Below are 20,600 nucleotides of genomic sequence, written 5' to 3'. Positions count from 1 at the left end.
ACCCAAAGTAGCTTACCAAAATGCAGATTAAACAAATAAAAACCTAAGTACAATAAATGGAAACAAACAGAACAATAAAGATAGTTTAAAATATACATTTCTTTAGATTACAGGGTTGGCTCACACCAATCCACCAGCTGTGAGCCATGGGCTAAGAGCCAAGATCCCTTTAGCTCATGCTTGTGGCCATGGCTAGGCTTTAATACCTGCAAACAAGAAACAGAAGTTCAGCCCAGATCTTACTAGCTGCTCTCAAATGATCACACTCTGGAAATCTAATTGGTCTCTAAGGTGCTACTGGACAGGTGGTGCTGTAAGGTGCTCTTCTACTGCAGACCAAAATGGCTACCTACCTGAAACTATCTTCATGATGTAATGTAATTGAACAAAGCTACAGGTAATCCTGTCTGATTCGGCCAAGGCTTCTAACAATTTCAGTTAATTTCTTCTCTTTATCCCCCTCCCCTTTACAGGACATATGTACTGACTGTCCACCTGGACCACCTGGGCTCCCTGGGATGCCCGGATTCAAGGGCGATAAAGGTGCCCATGGCCCGCTTGGAAGAGAAGGCCCAGTTGGGAAAACGGTAAGAAAAAAACTCACCACCACCTTGCTGAATTTCTTATCCACGTTAGGAGATCAATGACTGAATTCCAGCGTTGCTCCATTTATTTGCACTGATCTAGAGGGAGAGCCCCCTCCCCAAGCACCCATCAGTTCTATGAGAGACTTTGTCTCTTGGGAATGATTGGCATATAAAAGAGAGCTTTTTTTTGTAACATAGAGAAAATTTGATAATTATATTTGTGGCGGAGAAAATCGGAACCCTCTATTTAGCTTATATAGTTTCTTTATTTTTGTCATTTTGTTACTTTTTTGTTAGTTGTTATTCTTTGTTTTGTTATTTGCTGTGTAATTGTCTTTCTTGTTAGTTTTTTTTTCTTTAGACCAATTTGTTAAGCACAAAATACAAATAAATAAAAAAGGGAATGCTTGGCATAGAGGCGCACCGTTGCAGGAATCAGCACTGTTTCTGGGTTATATGAATATTCTGTACTAAATGCGGTAAATTTTTCTGTGGACAAGATCCATGCCCCTGAGGAAGTCCTTTGGGACAAAATCTGCGTCATCGGATAGCCAGCCCCAGTTTGGGCTTGGAATGGTTTGAATATCGTCCGCTGTCCACCAGAACATCTTCAAAAAAGAAGGGAGATATATGCAACTTATAGAAACATGTTTGCAATAAGAGACCTACAGATTGGTTTTCCTTTTTCCGAAGTTATTGTTAAGATACCTCTGAATTGGAGATGCAATATTTGTATGAATTGTTATCTGTATGAATTGTTATTTATGATGAGATAGTTTGTATGACTTTAGAACTTGTATATTACATGCATTTAATGACATTGTTGCAATTAGCACTTTAATATTCTGGAACTTTAAATCTGATAAATATTCCTGTGAGGTTTAATAAGTAGAATGACTATTGGTGTTTTTTTCTCCTGGTGAGGGTTTCCCTCTCTGATAGTCTGTTAGCTTTTACCAGGAGTGCCTGTGGTTTGTGATATTGCTCTTCACTGTGGCCTCGTACCAGGATATGTTTGCATTTTCTACAGAGGAACAGGATAAAATACTTTCTGGTTTGACCTCCATTATGAATGATACTAACACTCCCGATAAAGAGGATTGGGACTCTCTATCGTTTTTGAAATCTAAACGTGTTAAATTAGATTTACATGAAGCCACATTATTTGATTACCACACAGCACAACGTATACCGAGGGGCTTACGCATCCAGAAGCCACCGGGTATGTTTGCTGATGATGATGAGTTTAAGACCAAATGGACGGCTATTTTAAATAAATGTAGCTTTGATTTGATGCTGTTACTGATTAGGAAGTGTAGAAAGGAGAGTGAGAGCCAAGCTACAAGTGATGCCTGACACAGGTTGCACACTTGTCAGCTTCCCTCAAGTTTTGATGGGAAGTGTAGGCATCCTGGTCTTGCAGCTGTAATGGACAGCCAAGCTGTAAAACCAGGACGCCTACATTTCCCATCAAAACTTGAGGGAAGCTGACAAGTGTCCAACCTGTGTAAGGCATCACTTGTAGCTTGGTTCTGAGATTCTGACTTAGGAAATTGACCAAATGAGTGAATCTCTTAAAGCAACAGTAACTAAGACTTGCATCTAAAGGATTTGGAGCAGCAAGTCTCTGAGTTTAAAGCTAAGATTAAGGAGATTAAGGTAAAGAAATTCAAGAGGGACAATCGTGATTACCTAAATGGCATATAGGTTTGGCATAAATATTCACCCGTCTTTGACTCAGTAGAAATGATCTCGAGGCAACTGTTATAAACTGAATGAGCATCAAGTTCCGGGTAATAGGGAATCTTACCAGTGGATGCCACAGAGAGATCTGAACTACTTGGTGTATTACTGCAAAGCCAACGGATGCCTTTCAGTTGCTTGTTGTAATGGTTAATAGTCCTTAAATACTTTAATTCACAGTCTGGAAGTTGACAAGGTACCTGGAACCATTCAACCTGACATCTATAGATTTGGGGGGGGGGGGTTTGCAGGAATACTGAGTCATGTGATGCAATATAATCTTTATCAGGCTAGAACAAGACCTGATAAAGATCATCCAATTTCCATCAAAACAATTCATTTTAAAAGAAATTTTATGCATTAATTTCACACATTTCTGCACCAGCTTGTATCTTGGTTTGGAGAATGTGAATCAGTTTGCAGGTAACATAGTCAAATTATATGCATGAGCTCAGAGAAAACAATCCATCAATTTGTTGTGCAAATATTTAGCACGTAACAAATATGCACATTCCTGGACAAGAAGTCTGAAGAAGAGGCTGTAGTAAAGAATCTTCTATTCTTTCAGATGGCAGAATATGTATACAATAGCACTACAGCTTGGTACTATCTTTCCATAAAATACCTTTTGTCAGTTCAAGATGATGTTATCAGAGTTATTTTCTGAGCTAGAATTCTTTTCCCCTTACTAAACAGTGTCTTCAGTGAAAAGCAGCTTTAATTATACACATAGTAGGATCTCATGTGCTTGATAGAAACTCCAGTTTCAGCATCCTTTCCTGACAAGATTGTTCTTTTGACTATGGGTTGATAAGGAAGTTGCCCATAGTTCAAGGGGCATTCTGAATTTTAATTAAAGAGATTAAAATAGATTTTACCCCACTCTCCAAGGAGGTTTACGTTATGCCCCATTAGGTGACACTAGGAGAGATTTCCTATACAGCACATGTGCACGCACATGCACACGTGTGCACACACACACACACGCACACTCTTCAGGACAGATTAGTGCTTCACTCAGAGCAGTTAACAAATCAGTGTTATTTTTATCCCCACAACAGATACCCTGTGATGTGGGTGGGTCACTGACCCAAGGTCACCCAGCTGGCTTCAAGCAGAGGAGTCGGAAATCAAACCCAGTTCTCTATATTAGAGTCCTGCCACTCTTAACTAGACATGGGCACGAATAGAAAAAAAACATGGTGTTCGTTGTTCATTGCAATTCGCAAACGACGAACAATGAACATTGACAAACATGATCTTGTTCATGAGCATGTTCGTTGTTCGTTGTTCATGGGGGCCAGCAGGCTCTCCTCCAGCCATCAAGATCCCTACCGCACCCAGAAACCCTACCTGAGCAGGCAGCAGGAAAGGTACCAATAATAAATAATAGCTTGGCCCCAGAGCCTGGCAGCAGCCCTGGAACCTGAAGGGGTAGATCCCTATCTCACCACACACAAAGAAAATTCAAGCTCCAATGCACTCACCCTGTCTCTCTAACAGCAGCTGACTCTCCCTGAAAGCCAGAGTGGGAGCCCCCCTCCCCCCTGGTCTTTTCCTCTTGTAACAAATGTGGAGCTCCAGTCCACACTTGGAAGGAAGACCTGCCTATCAAGCTAAATTGAGCTTAGATTGGGGTTTCCAGGGCAACAGCAGGAGTTCAGACAGAGTTCAGACAATCCCTGCCTAAGTTGCCAAGGGATTTGATTGCAGGTGCCAGACTGTCTGGCTTGACGAACAGCAATGAACGAAGCTTGCAATGACCACCTGTTCGTTTAGAATGGGGCCTTACGAACAGCTTGTTCATGAACAGCAGATTGGGCTGTTTGTGAGTTTTTTTAGTTCGTATTGCTGTTCGTGCCCATCTCTACTCTTAACCACTACATTGAGTTAGGGGTGGCTGGGCTGCAAGGGGGGGGGAGCCTCCACCACCACTGTTTTGGTAGGAAAAGCGAGGTGGGAAGGATTACCTCCACAAACAATTGTCATGGATCCTCGCGTATGCCTTTCTAAAAGAGCGTGAAATAACCATGTCATTTTTACTCTGTGTTTCAGGGGGAGTCTGGACCGAGAGGTCATCCCGGCCCACCAGGTGTGGAAGGAACCAAGGTCAGTTATACATTCAGTCTACACCTTCAAAATCTTTTGTTTATGATGATGATGATTTGAAAGAACCAAGACCCAAAGTCAAAATCTTGGCTATACTGTGTGAAGAACCGCTGACTGATAAGTTGAAAACTCATATCTGAATAGAAAACAGCCCCACCTTATGAAAGTATCACAGAACCTAAGTCCTACAAAGTACTCTTATTTATCCAAACACATGACTACTTAGTAAGTGATGGGCAACCTGCACCCCCCCCCCTTAAATTTGGACTAGGTTTAACAAATCAACCCTCCCACAACCCCACCCCAAGAAAACAGCTTGGTTTCTTCAGAAATTGTGACGTAATTCTAATCCTAAAATTTGAACTCTCTTGAGGACATGGGGTACAACTGGGAGTGAACTCTTCCCTCAGTCCCCTACCCCAACACAAACTGCTAAATTCTGCCCCAACCAGTTCCTTTCTCTTCCTACTTACCTCAGTAGGGCTGCAATCCTATGCACATTGCTGAACATAATGGGACTTACTTCTGAGTAGACCTGCTGTATGTATAGGGAGGTGCCATTGGAGGTCTCCCTACTTCAGTATAAAAGGAAAACCTTTTTTCTCCTAACAGAAACACTAATATATTTATCTTCCTTCCTTTCTCCTGTCTATTTAAACTCAGTCAGTCATAAGACTTCATTACTGCGTGTTTGGCATCTAAATGTCGCCGCTTCCATAGGTGAGGTGAATGACTGTCCTTGATAGGTGACTACATAGTCTCCCCCCCCCAGTTCTCATGACAGGCTAAGACCTTTAAGAGGCCAAATTTGACAAGCTTGCTGGTTTGATTTGATTATTCCAGTTTTGATTTCACTTCTTCTGTGTCAGAACGGAACACCTAAGTCTTTCTTTTTGAACTTTTTTTTTGGTACTGATTTTCCCCCTAATAAAAATGTATGAATTTTTCAGTACCAAAACTTATGTGTAAATTAAATATGACATGAAATGGTATATAAAATAACTAAAATCGTCAATGATAGCAGTAAAGTCGAAGGCTTTCACGGCTGGAGAACGATGGTTGTTGTGGGTTTTCCGGGCTGTATTGCTGTGACACTGAGAGATTTCTGTCCTTTGGTGCTACACCTCTGAAGATGCCAGCCACAGCTGCTGGCGAAACATCAGGAACTACAATGCCAAGACCACGGCAATACAGCCCGGAAAACCCACAACAACCATCGATAGCAGTAAAAACAGGACGGACCTAAAAAAGTGGCAAGACATGAAACAAAGAGAAAATTAAAATAGCCATACCAGTACATCCTTATTTTCTTCACTTGTATATGTTTTTGGTAGCCATGTTTAAGTAGTTGCAGTTTTAACTGTGGACTATTTCTTTATTTGTTTTAATGATTAATTTTATAGTTTTTTCCCCAATATTTATTGCTATAATTGTATGTATATTTACCATTTTGTGATACTAGTTGACACCTTAGAAATCGGAGAGTGTGGGATACAAATTCCAGAAATAAATACATAAAGATGTGGAAGCCATCTCAGAAATGTTTGGTATAAAAGTAAGGTATACATATATTTAATAAATGAATTACTTTCTTTGTCATTAGGGTGCTAAAGGAGACCGTGGGACAACTGGTGAGGCCGGTCTGAAGGGTGAGCAGGTAATATAAGACCTCCTTGAAACCATATACAATAGTCTTTCCTTGACCTCCTCCCCCAATACTGCCATTTAATATATCCCATAAAATGCAGCCTTGCTTATGGGTTTTGGAGTGTCCTTAAGCAAGATACTAGCCGTAAAGGGCAACAGTAGGAATTAGTTGTACAACAGAAAACTGGACAGTATTAAGACATCTCATTTGCATTGTTACTAAGAGCCAAGCTACAAGTGACGAATTACACTTGTGGAGAGCAAGTGAATGGCAAGTGAACAGGGAGGAATACACTTGCCGTTCAAGTATTATTCGTCACTTGTAGCTTGGCCCTGAGTCTTCTGATCAGGGTAACCAGGTCATGCCTGGCAACTAGTGGGAGCTTGGGGGACAGGGACATGGGGTTGTGTGGTGTTGTATGCACCATGATGTCACTTCCAAGAAAAAAAAACCAGAAGTGATGTCATCATGCAACTCCGGAAATTGCCTTATCCCTCAAGCTACATGATGTCACTTCCAGGTTTCTCCCAGAAGTTATGTCACACTGCACACAATGCCAGTTTTTTTTAAGCCTTTTCTCTCACCACTGCTCTTGCTGTATCATCAGATACAGTTTGTTCCACCATGTCCTAGGATAGAAAACTGATTTCGATTTTCTCGGCAAATTTGGCAGCTTCTCTCCCCCTCCCCATTGTAAGTTGCTTTTATGGTTGCCAGCTGTTTTAGTTAGTGAACTAGGAAGGGATGGTTGATCTCCTGATGTCTTTTTAAGCACGATTAGAGCTGATACAGGAGCCCGATCAGGAGCAGACTGGGAAGTGAAAGCCCAACTGTGCAATCATTACAAGCCAACACTTCAGGGGCCATTGAACTCAGTGGTGCCTACAATGGACATTGGCTCACCCTCATGTCACAAAGCGGCAGCAGTGAGCCAACAACGATTACCAGTGAAGTGTCTGAGCCAAGTGAGAGGCTGACAGAATTGCTGTGGCTTGGCCACCGACAACCCTGTAGGACTGTGGCCTACCAGGAAATGTCCCTGTCAGTTTAATGAGCAATAGACTCCTGAGTCCAGGGGTGTATTATTCATATGGCTGACTAGGCTGAAGCCTAGATCAGGGCTGTATTATTCATAAGGCCTAGGGGCCTCACAGGGACCACAGGCCCGTCAATTTTTTTTTTACTGAGGCACACCCTCACATAAATTACAATTAATTGATTCTCTTTTATAACCTCTATGAATAAGATAATTAACTACTTCCTTATAGAAGTGAAACAAATTGTCTCTTGTATTAAAACAATTATCTATAAATTATATATATTTTTAATAATACAAAAAAAATATTCACTTCAAAATATTACAGTATTGAACAATTATACCCCCAAAATATGCTTTCCTGAAGAGTTCTACTCACGCAATAAAAATATTTTTAAAATTATGAATAGAATTCTTCAGGAGACCCTCAAAATGGATATAGGGCCAGGTACTGCGGTCTAGTAACTACTGTACCAGGGTCAGGCTGTCAGCTGTAGTGGAGTGAAAGACTTAAGTGCTAAAGGGGCCCCAAAATTCCTGAAAGCCTAGGGGCCTGGCCATGGGTTAATACAGCCCTGCTTGAGTCCAATTCAAATTAGAGCCATGGGGCAGAGACTTCGCCTTTTTCATTTCTAGGTTTTAACCCCCCCCCCCCCCCGTCTCTGCATGACTCTGCTGTGAACTTTGTACTTGTGCTTAAAAAGAGGTTGGGAAATCCACGATCTCTGTTCAATCTAGTATGACCCCAATGTTTGAAGCAGAATGTCAAGATTTTTTTCCTTAAAAGAAATGGCTTCACGAGAATTCAGTGAGGGGTCTTAATGAATTCCCTGCCCACTGTTTCCCCACAAGATAGCATCCTCTGTGGGGTTCACATTGTGTGTTTTGAACCTGAATTGCGATCAGATAAACTGCGTGCAGGGGAAGAGTAGACATTTGTTCTACCAACTTCTCACTTTCCTGCTCAAAATCTCTGTGAACCTGGGGTGTTTTTTTTTAGAAAATACACCAGTGTGCCTTTATGCGTGTAATTGCAACAGAAATATTCATTCACTCACTGATGATCATCAGTATTATTTGTTTCAATCTGACAAAAGCTCTTGCTCAATTACATTAAAGCAATACTTCCTTTAATACAAATTGATAGCACAGCTGGGGAGGGGAGGCGGCGCTCTGTTAGATGCATGTGCACATACTGTGTGGTAAGCCTCTTTCACTCAGCCAACCCTGTAATGTTTCTTGACATTCTTTAGTTCCAGAAACTTAAGTGTATAGAAAGGCCTTGACATGCTCAGGAAACTTATGCAACAAATGGCATTGCCAGGATCATTTATATTCTGGTGTACAACTCCGCTGTTTGCTGCCTAGCTGTACAAACCTTTCAAAAGATCGGTAATACTTGTGACTTGAAGTGTAATGTAAAATTAAAGGCTGTTATTATCTTCTGCAGGGCCATCCCGGCATACCTGGCTTCTTGGGCCCACCTGGAAATCCAGGCCCACCCGTAAGATGATTTTATGTATCTTTCTCCCCTGTATTAAAAAGTGAACGGTTGTTCTGCATCTATCTTTATAATGGCCGTTTCCAGACGGCTTACCTGCCCCCAAAACGTCGCGCCATGTTGGGGGGAAAATGCGAAATATCACTTTTTCTCGCGCGAGTTTTGCGCGACGTCGTGCAAAACTCGCGCGAGAAAACGCAATATTTCGTGTTTTCCCTGCAACATGGTGCGACGTTCCGGAGGCAGGTAAGCCATCTGGAAACGGCCAATGTTATGCCGTAAACTCTAAAAAATTATTCAGTGATTGGCTATTCTTCTTCTTTTCTGTGGTGACCCTTTGAGACACAAGGACCTTTCTCTGTCCCTTTGCTCCATTTCAGCAAGATTCAAAACCAGCAGCATATTTCAGTCTCCATAGCAGTCTTCAGTTTGTAGGGATTATGTTAGAATGTGGGTGATTACAATATTTATTTCATTCATATAACTTGTTCAGTTTTAGCATTTCAAATTTAGAGTGCGGGGGTGGGTAAGGAAAGGTAATTGAATGGAAGTTCACGCAATGTTCTTCATTATCAGATGAAAAACAAGAAAGAGAAGGAAAATTAAAATCCACCAACACAGTTGTGTACTGTTAAATGAGAAGCTGGGTTTATTGACAAAAGTTCACAAAGACATCATCAATCGAAACAGCTAATGGAGTCTTCCAAGCCTCTGGTCTTTTGCTCTAATTAGGAGAGGGAACCAACTAGTGCAAAATGCAATGGCTTGTTTACTCTCTTGGGCTGGCTGCTTGGTGCAAATTGTGTCTATTTTGAGAAATCTGCATTGCCTGCTGGTTTGTTTCCCAGTTCACTGCAAAGTGGGGGTCGTTACCTTTAAAGTCTGGAACCCTCATATTTGTAGGACTGCCTCTCCCCAGCCTCAACCTATTCAACAACTCCACATCTCTGACAAACACCTATTGGTTAGTTCCTCCTGTAGGACTCTTAGATTGGTCCCACAGATGTAAAGATTTTAGTATTTCCTGTTTTATGGATTTCCCTTCCTGAAATCATCAGGAAGGCTTCCGCAGTACTGAGATTCCACATGTTGTGCAAGATTATTCAGGAGGGCTTTTAACAGTGATAGCTAATAGTTTTTGAGGGGGCAGTTAACTTCATCTACTGGCTCTGATGTGTTTTTTTATTATATGTTGTGTTTTGATTTTCACTGTAACCTGCCTTGAGTCTGGTTCTGAAGGAAGGTGGATTAACAGTAGAGATGGGCATGAACTGGGAAAAAACCCGAACCATGTGGTTTGTGGTTCGTCAAATTTCTTGAACCACAAACTTTCACGAACCTGCCCCTGGTTCATGAACCGGCTCGTATGGTTCATGAAAACCATCACTTCCGGGTCAGCATAAGGTCACTTCTGGGCCAGCAGAAGTTCACTTCCGGGTCAGCAGAAGGTCTGAAGAAAGTCCATCCCTTGTTGCCTAGGAAACTGATTGATTGGCACCAGGCTGTCTGCAGTGATGAACCAAAAAACGAATCGAATGAACCAGCCTAAAGTTTGTGGCAATTTGTCAGAAATGGGATCTAACGAACCGCTGGTTCGCAACCACGAACCAGCCTGGTTCATGCTTAATTTTGGTTCATGCCCATCTCTAGTTAACAGTACTCTAAATAGACAGAGTTGTTACAATGATGTTAATGATGTGGAGAAGAGTGGAGAAACATACAGGCCAAACCACAAACTACACTGATACATGTAAAGGTCACATTTTATTCAACTTGCAGTCAGAGGTACCCCGGGAAAACTCACATTTAACTGCACTAGTTTGCTTGGCACTGCAAGGGAGTGCTGACTGAGAGGAGAAGGAGCTTCTAGTATCTCTCCCACCCCCCTTTTGCTCGTTTTCTCTGAATCCAAATTTCCCCAGTGTATATTTATCTATTTAATTAATTAATTTCTATTCCACTTTGCCCACAAGAGGGCTCAAAGTGGATCACAACATTTTAAAATATACAATAAATAGAATAAAATTTTGCAGCAATATAAACATTAATAACGCATCCATTATAATACAGCCAGGCACTTTTTGCCCTACCCCCCTCAAACTAAATAACCTGCGGAGTGGGTGGCCAATCATAGATGTTTACAGAACCTGAAGGGGGCATATACACTCCCCCCCTTTGCAAGAGATCGATACAATATCTTAGGTGGTCCTCCCGCCTCAACCACCATATGCCTGGCGGAACATCACCATCTTGCAGGTGCTACGGAAGGATAACAAGTCCAAATGGACCTGCGTTGACATAGACAGAGAGTTCCGCCAGGTTACGGCCAGGACTGAGAAAGCCCTGGCCCTGGTTGAGGCAAGGCAAACCTCCTTGTGGCCGGGGACCACCAGAGGCATTTATCTGCTGAATGAAGCAGCCTCCGGGGAACAGGTGGTGAGAGGCGGTCCTGCAGGTATGCTGGTCCCAGTCTGCATCTGACTGTGAGTCAAGTAGCATATATGTAACCCAGCATCTTGGTTCTGAGTGTCCCAGTGTGACGGGCTGGCTGTCTCCATCAGGGAGACACAGGAGTAAATTGTAAGAATCGCACCTGTGTCGTTGAAATGAACCCTTATTTAATTGTGGTTCCAGACACAAAATCTGTAGAGCGTGTGGGTTTATTTCAATTATTTTCTTTCTATATTTCTCCCTGTGAATCCAAGGCAATTTGCAAAAATTCAAATCAATAAAAGTGGACAAAAATCCACCCAGAAAATAGCCAAAAGAAACCTCCTTGAAAACCTAGCCAGCTGTACAAAAGCACTGTTAAAAATTTCAGGCCTGAAACTGACACAAAGCAGAAGCTTTCTGCATATGACCTGGAAGGCTATTCCACAGAGAAAAGACAATCACAAAGAAGTTGTGGTTTGTGTGTGTGTGTGTACTGAAGGAATACTAAAAGGTGAATTGCAGACATCATTCCACTATGAATGAAGAATACTGCTTATTCTCACTCCTTGTTATTTAGGGCTCCGATGGCCCTCCCGGACCTGCTGGACCTCCAGGGAATCCTGGAGATATAGTAAGTCACTGTCCAGTTTGGAGTTATGCAAGCCATATTTGTAATTCCAAAAATGTGAGAATAACTGTCGATGACCTGAACGATTGCAGCTTGGAGTCACCTTCCTGATGGCTAATTAAAGATTTTGGGGACAGGCAAGAAAGAAGAGTCCCAGACTAGGGAACTGAAAGTGGTTTATACTAAACTGTACCATTGGTCAATCATAGGACTGAAAAGCACCTCTAGGGTCATCTAGTCCAACCCCCTGCACAATGCAGAAAATTCACAAAAGCTTCTCCCTCCCCCCCACACACCCTGTGACCCTTGGTCCATGCCCAGAAAATGGCAAAACACCATTAGGATCCCTAGCCAAGCTGGGAGAGACTATCAAGGTAAGATTACATGCTAGTGGCTACCCGGGAATTACCCATTACGTTTTGTGTGGCCGAGGAAGGCTTTGAACCGATGCTCCATCTAGAATGGCATCCCCTTCGCACGTTGGTTTTCTAGATACCCTTGCAGGCAGGACAGAGAGGCCAAAGCTTTGCCCTGCTGTTATTCCCCTGGAGGTGCTTTTCCGCCTTGTAGAGAATAGCCATTGATGAATGTATCTAATCCACTTTTGAAGCTAACTAAACCAATGGTTATCACCACAGCCAGTGGCAGGGAATTCCACGAGCCAAGTCAAGAAGTCCTGTCTCGACTTCTCTGAATCTACCACTCATCGCCTTCATTGGGTGCCTGTCATTTCTACTTTATTTTCTCCACCCCATGTATAAAATTTTATCAAATTCTATCATGCCTCTCCCTTATCTTTCCCCCTAAACCAAACTGCCGCAAACCCACGTCCAACTCAGGCTTAGGCTGACCTTTCCCTACTCTGAGGTAAAACTTCTCCTCTTTAAGCCTATGAAGCTGTATACTGGGCTGGGAAGCCTCTGGTAACGTGGTTGATGTTAAGCTTCAACTTTCCTTCTTGTCCCACCCTTAAGAAATATTAAAAATGGTTACCCAGCCAAGTCTTAGTAGGGGACAGATCAGGGGTTTGTGCTTCCCTTTGGCAGAAACTGGCACACAAGGCTTGGGGAGGTTCAAAAGGTAACAGAAGGTTTATTTACAGAAGGTTAAAGTCAAAAGGCAGGTAGGCAGGTGTTTGAACGGAAGTAACAGAAAGGTTTTTATACAGTAACTTCACTAGTGTGAGGCACAAAACACTTGGAACAACACTAGGTTGCTGGCTTCATTCAGAGGTTGACACTGCTTCACAGACGTTACACTTTATATACTCAGACACAAACACTTTCCGTCCTCTCCAGACCTTATGGGTGTTCCACTGAGACAAACCCTTCCTAGATACTGGGCAGGCATTATAGGTATGAGCTATAACCCTGTTCTTGGCACTGAAGGGGAGACTCCTCTCTACTCACTTCCTTGGCCCACTATAATTCCTAGATCTCTTGAGTCTAAGTAGGCGTTAGTGCTGGTTTTCCCCACTTTAGTCCTAGGACTAAAAGTGTTTCACAAACATTATTTCCTCTCACAGAGGATTCTCTCGCTGACCCTCTCTGGTCAAAAGCCAGGCTCCAACTCCCTTTCCCTCTCTTGTTTTCCCTCCAACTCCAACTGACAGCTTCCCCAACATTCCATCCCCAACTGCCATTTCAGGCTAGCCACATGGGCGGGGTGGGGGGGAGGAAACATGTCAATCGTGGCTCCCTGACTGGAAATCTCAGCATCTGAAGCTGAGTCTGTCACACAAACATTCCATAGCATCTAAGCTTTTCCTCATAGGGAAAGCACTCCAGCCCCGTGATCATTTCAGCGGCCCTTTCCTGCACTTTTTTCTGCACTACAAGATCCTCTTGAAGACATACATGGACCAAAATGGCACATGTATTTCCTATCTGGCCCTGCTATCAATTTGCCTACCTCCAGAGTTCTTATAAAGATAAAAGACCATGTATCATGAGGTCTTTGGAAGAAAATCAAGATACTCTTTCCTAGTTTCTAGAGTGACTAGGATTTGGGAGGCCTGGGTTCGAATCCCAGCTCTACCATGGAAGCTCACTGGGTGACCTTGGGCCAGTGATGCTCGCTCAGCCTAACCTACCTCACAGGGTCATTACGAGGATAAAATAGAGGTCAAGAGAACGATGGAAGCTGCTCTCAGTCCCCATTGGGGGGAGCAACAGTGTATAAATAAAGTAAATAAATAAATATTTCGATCTGCTCAGTTTTTGAGAACATTGTCACATCTGTAGCTCTTTGGCAGGGTAAAGAAGGCCCACCTGGACCTCAAGGCCCACCGGGATTGCCAGGACTCTTGGTAAGTACCAAAGACCATTTGTTTGTTTCCGCAAAATGATTCCAGTCATTGGTTCCATCCAGCTTTTTCATGCCATAGACAGCCCCCTTTCGTCCTACAGCCCCTGTGTCTCCCATGTACGTACAGGTCCCACAATCCCCAGCACATCTTTTTTTGATAATCATAGGGGACCCCTTCTTTCTTTTTATACCTGCGGAAAACCCAATTGGATCCAACCCCATTATTACAAAGTCACAAAATCCCTGCTTAACTTGTTCCTGTCACTATGTTTGAGACTCTTATCCAAAATGTGTGTTTATTATGTGGCATCAAGTCAACTCCAACCTAAGGTGACCCTATGAATGAAAGGCTTCTAAAATATCCTATCACCAACAGACTTGCTCAGATCCTGCAGACTGGAGGACATGTCTTTTATTGAGTCAAGCCATCTCTTCCTCTTTTCCTACTGCCTTCCACTTTGCTAGCATTATTGACTTTTCCAGAGAATCTTGTTTTCCCATGATGGGACCAAAGTACGATAGCTTCAGTTTTGTCAGGAAGAAATCGGGCTACAAATGTGAAAAAGATTATTCCTGAAAATAAAAGCCCTGAAAATTCATGACATCTTTTTTTTCCACTTGAAGGGCATTCCTGGAAAAGATGGCAAAGAAGGCAAGCTGGGGTCTCCTGGAGAACCAGTAAGGAAACTTCCTTCCATATATGTAGAGCGTTCATGTATAATATCTTAAAAACTGGCTGTTCATTTCATTTGTTGCCTGTAAGTTATCACAATTGGTAGAGATGCTGCGATGACATGGAGGCCGTTTCCACACGTCCAAATATTCCACTAATTTTGCACTATGATTCAGTTAGCTGCGGTCCCGCTATCAAAGTGCATTGCTTTGACTTGTTCCGCTTTGTTCCAAAAGTTCACATCCCACAGAAAAAGCGCAACAGTAGGCGGTGGATTTGCTCAAGTCACAGTTGAGGAAAGCACATTCCCACACATTTCCCCCCCCCCCCGCCTTTTTTAAACAGGCACCAAGATGTGCGCTATTGTGCCCTCACTCTAAGAATTAAAAAACAAAAACAAAAAACGGGTGTTCAGTCATTTGCAAAGTGCTTCTTTAACAGCACATATTAAACTTGGGGTGTGCACAGGGCACTTGAAAGCAGCCACGCGGCTGGCCGCTCTTTCCAGCCATAGGATGGGGAGGAGGGGGTCTCCCCTCCCCCCTCCCATGGCTGGAAAGAGCGGTGCGGGGCATTTGACAACAGTGATGCTTCTTTTAACAGTAGATAGTGGATTTGCTCAAGTCATAGTTGAGGAAAGCACATTTCCGTCCATTTCCCCCCCTTTTTTAAAACAAGCACCGATATTTGTGCTATTGTGCTCTCACTCTAAGAATTTTTTTTTTAAGGGGGTGTGTTCAGTCATTTGGAAAGTGCATCTTTAACAGTCCACATTAAACTTGGTGTGTGTGTGTGGGGGGGGGTGTTTGAAAGCACCGATGGGGGGACATCGCATCACGTTTTCTCGGCAGATTTTTTGTTACAGGGTGGCTTGCAATTTCTGAGGTTGGTAAAATGAGTACCTAGTTTCCTGGGGGCAAAGTGTAGATGTTGGACTTAATGAGCAAAAATTGAGCATCCTTTGCAACAACACAGAGTGATCTAGACCAGACACTCAGTAAGGGGGCGTCCTGGTGCCTTGCCCTGCTCCCACCCACTCTGTTGGAGTGACCCACTAGGGAAGCTACATTGCCTGGTGACCCATAACCAACCATTCCCAAACGTCATTATCTACACTTCTCTTGCTAGTCTACACTTCTCTTGCTTGCTGTCAGGTTTACCTGCTACAACTGAGCAAAAAGTGCCAAGAGCGATGAGCAAAGGTGTATGTTAGAAAGAACTTTTTGCTGTTGGAGTATAAATGTGTTTGGTTTCTTTCAGGGCAAGCCAGGAGAACCGGGGCTACCAGGACCAGAGGGAGCTAGAGGGTTGCCGGTAGGTCTTGTTGCAAGCAGCTGTCTTTTTTTCCACTAGGAGCTTTGCTGAAGATGGGCTGGTGTACATTTGTGATTATCATACAATGTTATAGATGAGGAATGGAGGACTTCCTGTGCTGGGAATGCTCAATGAACCCAAAGGGTCATACATTGTACAGTAGGGCTGTAATTGTACATTGGGTAAATGTGCAGGAATCTCTGAGATAAAGAACCATTCCTTAGATCTAATGAGCCTAAGGGAAAAGACCCAGAGTACCTTTTGTGTGTTCTGCAAAGCTAGAGGAAGGATCCTTACTAATTTCCTACCTTACCTTTCAGGGCTTTAAAGGACCCAGGGGAGATGCTGGAGCCCCTGGCTCAAGGGTAAGTAATGTGCACAGAATCTTGCAGTGATAGTATCTCTGTCCAAGAAGAGCTAATTGCCTCTTGTGCATTTTACCATTCTTCTTCAGGACATCTCAAAAATACGGGCTGCTGGATTTTTGAAGAAGAAAAGTTACAGTTCATTAGCAAAGTACTGATAGTTGTAACATTATCTTCATTATGTCAGCAAACCATCCGTGTTAGATCCTGGTCTTCCCATAGACAGCTGTGACAGCATTAGTGGCTCTAGTTGGCCATACCTTTTTTTGCCTTTCCTGAAGTCTCTTGTAACTCCACCATAGAACTACCAATGAATAGATCTTTCTCTCGCCATCTCCATCTCTATCTCTCTCCTTTCTGAACGAATGTACATAATGATATTCTGGAATCATTGTATCAAACAGATAATGATGGTGGATGACCATGTTTGATTGCAATCCCATCATTATCAAAACCTACGTCAAAAGAACATTCCACTGTAAGGATGCAATACTTATCAAAATGTCATATGAAAAGGTGCATCTTGGTGGCTGGCCACCATCACAGTAGACCAGCAGCCACAAAACTAGAGAGGAGTGCAGTAGGGGAGAATGAATCTGTGGCTTGAATGTACCATCTAAAACAGAGAAGATGTCTGTGATTGTCTCTAGGGGGACAGGAGATCTCCTGTCCACAGTGGACCTTGCCCACCAGCACTCCAGCTGCTGGAGGGAGACAGAAGACATTTTTTTATTGCTATTGGCAATGGTGTGACATCGCTTCTGGGAAAATCTGCAAATGATATCCCTCCTCACTACATCCCGACACGCACAGCAAACTATGCAAGACAGAAGCACAGCCACCTAGACTATATGGACTCCCCAAAATACATAAAGATTCAGTCCCACTCCGACCCATTGTGAGTGCCATTGGTTCACCGACATATGAATTAGCTAGACATCTGGCAGATCTCCTGCAGGACCACATCGGGAAAACCTCGTCTTACATCAAAGATTCAGCAGATTTCATCAACAAAATCAGTTCTCTGAAACTCAATCCACAAGACATACTTGTCAGTTTTGATGTTGTATCCCTGTTTACCAAGGTTCCAGTAAAAGACACTATTGCACTGATTAATCAGATTTTCCCAGAGGATGTAACAGCCTTATTCCATCATTGTCTGACAACCAGTTACTTCCAATGGGACAACGAATTCTATGAACAGATGGATGGGGTGGCCATGGGGAGCCCACTCAGCCCAGTTATAGCAAACTTCTACATGGAACATTTTGAAAAAACAGCTCTAGAATCAGCACCCCACAAACCCAGTGTATGGTTCCGGTTTGTGGATGATACATTCATCATTTGGAGCCATGGGGAGGAAGAATTGATGGAGTTTTTGAATCATCTCAACAACATCCACCTGAACATACAATTCACAATGGAGAAAGAAAGTGAGGGAAAACTCTCATTCCTGGATACCTTGGTCATCCGCAAAGCAAACTTTCAGTTAGGTCACAAGGTCTACAGGAAACCAACTCACACTGATCGGTACTTACACAAAAACTCCAATCACCACCCCCGACAGAAAAGAGGCATAATGAAAACATTAGTGGATCGTGCAAGACGGATATGTGAGCCGCGCTTTCTCAATGAGGAAATTAATCATCTAAACCACGCACTTCAGGCAAATGGCTACTCCAGAAATGAAATCCGAAGAGCAATCAAACCCAGGATGAATCAAACAACCAAAGAAAAACAGTCTCCCACAGGAAAAGTGTTTTTGCCATATATCAAAGGAATTACTGATCAGATGGGAAAGCTTATGAAAAAGCATAACCTTCAAGCAGTATTCAGACCCACCCGAAAAATACAACAGATGCTACGATCAGCAAAAGACAGCAGAGACCCCCTCACCTCTGCAGGAGTATACCGTATACCCTGCAGCTGTGGACAAGTTTACATCAGGACCACAAAGCGTAGCATCCAGACAAGAATAAAAGAACATGAAAGACACTGCAGACTTGGACAGCCTGAAAAATCAGCAGTGGCTGAACATAGCCTAACTCAAACAGGGCACAGTATCTTATTCCAGGACACCAAAATACTGGACAACACTTCCAACTACTTTGTCAGACTGCACAGGGAAGCCATTGAAATTCACAAGCATAAGCAAAACTTCAACAGGAAAGAAGAAACCTTAAGAATGAACAGAGCATGGGCTCCAGTTCTGAAAAACACCAGGCCAACAAAACACTCCACACCCGACAATAGCCCTGCAGAGAAGATTAGCACATCAAGCACCAATCCATATGCAAAAGAACCTCCTCAGGATACAGTGAAGCCTCCCGCCATTAGCATTCCACACCCTGGGAAACTCTTACAGAATGACTCAGCTCAACCCCACCCCTCCTGAGTAGATACAAATGACCTACATCTTTTCCACACTGTGACACTGAGAGATCTCTGTCTTTTGGTGCTACACCTCTGAAGATGCCAGCCACAGCTGCTGGCGAAACGTCAGGAACTACAATGCCAAGACCACGGCAATACAGCCCGGAAAACCCCCAACAACCATCGTTCTCCGGCCGTGAAAGCCTTCGACAATACATCGATATCCCTCCTCTCTAGAAATTGCTAGAAACTCTCTGGTAAAGTTTCCAGCGATTCCTAGAGACGCATGATGTCAATTCCACACCAGGCAACCCTACTTGTCTCATGTGACTGACTCACTGAAGTTTGTTCTTCAAGCACATGGCTTTCCCAACCTGAATGAAATGTAAGAAAACAAATGGGAAAAAATGCTTCCCATTTGAGGGCTGCTGATATGCTGTTACAGATAAATCCTTCCAATTATGCAATATCCCTTTCCAGCAATGTTGAAATATCTATAAAAATAGCATGAAGGACTTTGATTGCACATCCCAAAAAATTAAAGCATATCAATAAGAATAAAGTACTATTAAGTACCTTCCCTCATAGTCTTTTCACTCCTTGCTTTGTTGTGACCCAACAATTAAGTACTCTTAAGAAGCCCATATTAGGGTAATGCTGACTTTGGGGGTGCTGAGAGTGGATTCAAGTACTGTCACTGGTACATTTCCCAGTCATGGGACATCTATTAGTGAAAGTCCAAATTAGAGATGGGCACGAACCCCCGAAAAAGAAAAAAAATGAACCATGAGGCTCGTGGTTCGTGGGTTTTCACGAACCAGGAACCACGAACTGGCACGGAACTGGGGCCAGTTACGAACCAGTTCATGGTTCGTGGTTTGTGGGGTTTAAACCGGCCTGGTTTGTGTGTTTTTTTGGGTTGTAATTCAATTCGTGCCGATCTCTAGTCCAAATCACAACAAAAATGTTTACTGGTAAAGTTTGAGTTTGCTTCGAGCACCCTTTTTCTCTTGTTTTCCCTTTGTTACAGGGAGAAGTAGGCCCAGCAGGCCCTCCAGGCCGAGAAGGACAGCCAGGAAAAGATGTAAGTATTATTCTCTGTGGAAAAACAAAACACCATTTGATATGCTATTGGGGCTGGGTGAAACTTTGTACAAACTTATTTTTTTTAACAAACATAAATTTACAGAATTTTCTTACTGCATATATTGATTTCGTCATCATAAGATCACTATATGTTTAATTGGCAGTTCAATTTTCTTCTCTGTAATGGTCATTAAATGTTTTTCCACTTGTTTTCCAGGGGGATCCTGGCCCTGTAGGGCCCCCCGGTCCACGAGGTCTCAGAGGGGTGTCGGTGAGTCATCTCTTCCAATTAATTGTCAGTAAAAGTCCTGAAAAGTCCTTCTTAGATAGACCGAAGAGTTGTGGAGCAATTCAGCCTTGAATAGAAACATTTCAGGAGAAAAATGCAGAGCATACATGGTTTTGCACGTCTGCTTGTGAACTACAGTCTTGCATATACATTTATTGTGAATATTGAATTGAAAGTTTGCACAAAATTCAGTCCAACTAGGTAGATTTGATTCCATGTAGATAGAGGCGGGGGGGGGGGAATCCCCAAGTAAGAAAAAAACAAACCTGCACTGTTTGGTCAAGAAGAGTGCCCTTTAGCTAAGTAAGCTTTGTTTCTTCTCCTGCTGGCCATGCTGATGTCACTTCTGAAAGTGTTGTCAGTGCGCCCAGCGGTGGTCATGCTCTTGCGCTTCACAGGGGCCAATTTGGGCCCCCGTGAAGCATGGGAGCATGGCTGCCACTGGGTGTGATGACATCACTTAAGGAAGTGACATCATTGCAGCTGGCAGGAGCGCACTTGCTGCATG

General features: G+C 43.1%; 1 protein-coding gene across 1 annotated transcript in view; it reads left to right on the top strand.

The window, feature by feature from the left end:
• The window catches only part of COL22A1 (collagen type XXII alpha 1 chain), a 264,138-nt gene that overhangs the window by 221,600 nt on the left and 21,938 nt on the right, over nucleotides 1–20,600 (top strand). The window contains exons 46-56 of the mRNA XM_054984332.1: nucleotides 474–587; nucleotides 4,386–4,439; nucleotides 6,043–6,096; nucleotides 8,574–8,627; nucleotides 11,635–11,688; nucleotides 13,940–13,993; nucleotides 14,617–14,670; nucleotides 15,926–15,979; nucleotides 16,300–16,344; nucleotides 19,748–19,801; nucleotides 20,021–20,074. Of these exons, the coding sequence (XP_054840307.1) occupies nucleotides 474–587; nucleotides 4,386–4,439; nucleotides 6,043–6,096; nucleotides 8,574–8,627; nucleotides 11,635–11,688; nucleotides 13,940–13,993; nucleotides 14,617–14,670; nucleotides 15,926–15,979; nucleotides 16,300–16,344; nucleotides 19,748–19,801; nucleotides 20,021–20,074 (645 nt within the window). The remainder of the gene's footprint in view (nucleotides 1–473; nucleotides 588–4,385; nucleotides 4,440–6,042; nucleotides 6,097–8,573; nucleotides 8,628–11,634; nucleotides 11,689–13,939; nucleotides 13,994–14,616; nucleotides 14,671–15,925; nucleotides 15,980–16,299; nucleotides 16,345–19,747; nucleotides 19,802–20,020; nucleotides 20,075–20,600) is intronic.

Source organism: Eublepharis macularius, chromosome 7 (assembly GCF_028583425.1).
Source record: "Eublepharis macularius isolate TG4126 chromosome 7, MPM_Emac_v1.0, whole genome shotgun sequence".
NCBI lineage: Eukaryota > Metazoa > Chordata > Lepidosauria > Squamata > Eublepharidae > Eublepharis > Eublepharis macularius.
Note: the sequence above shows the minus strand (reverse complement) of the source record. Positions and strands in the feature narration are given on the sequence as shown.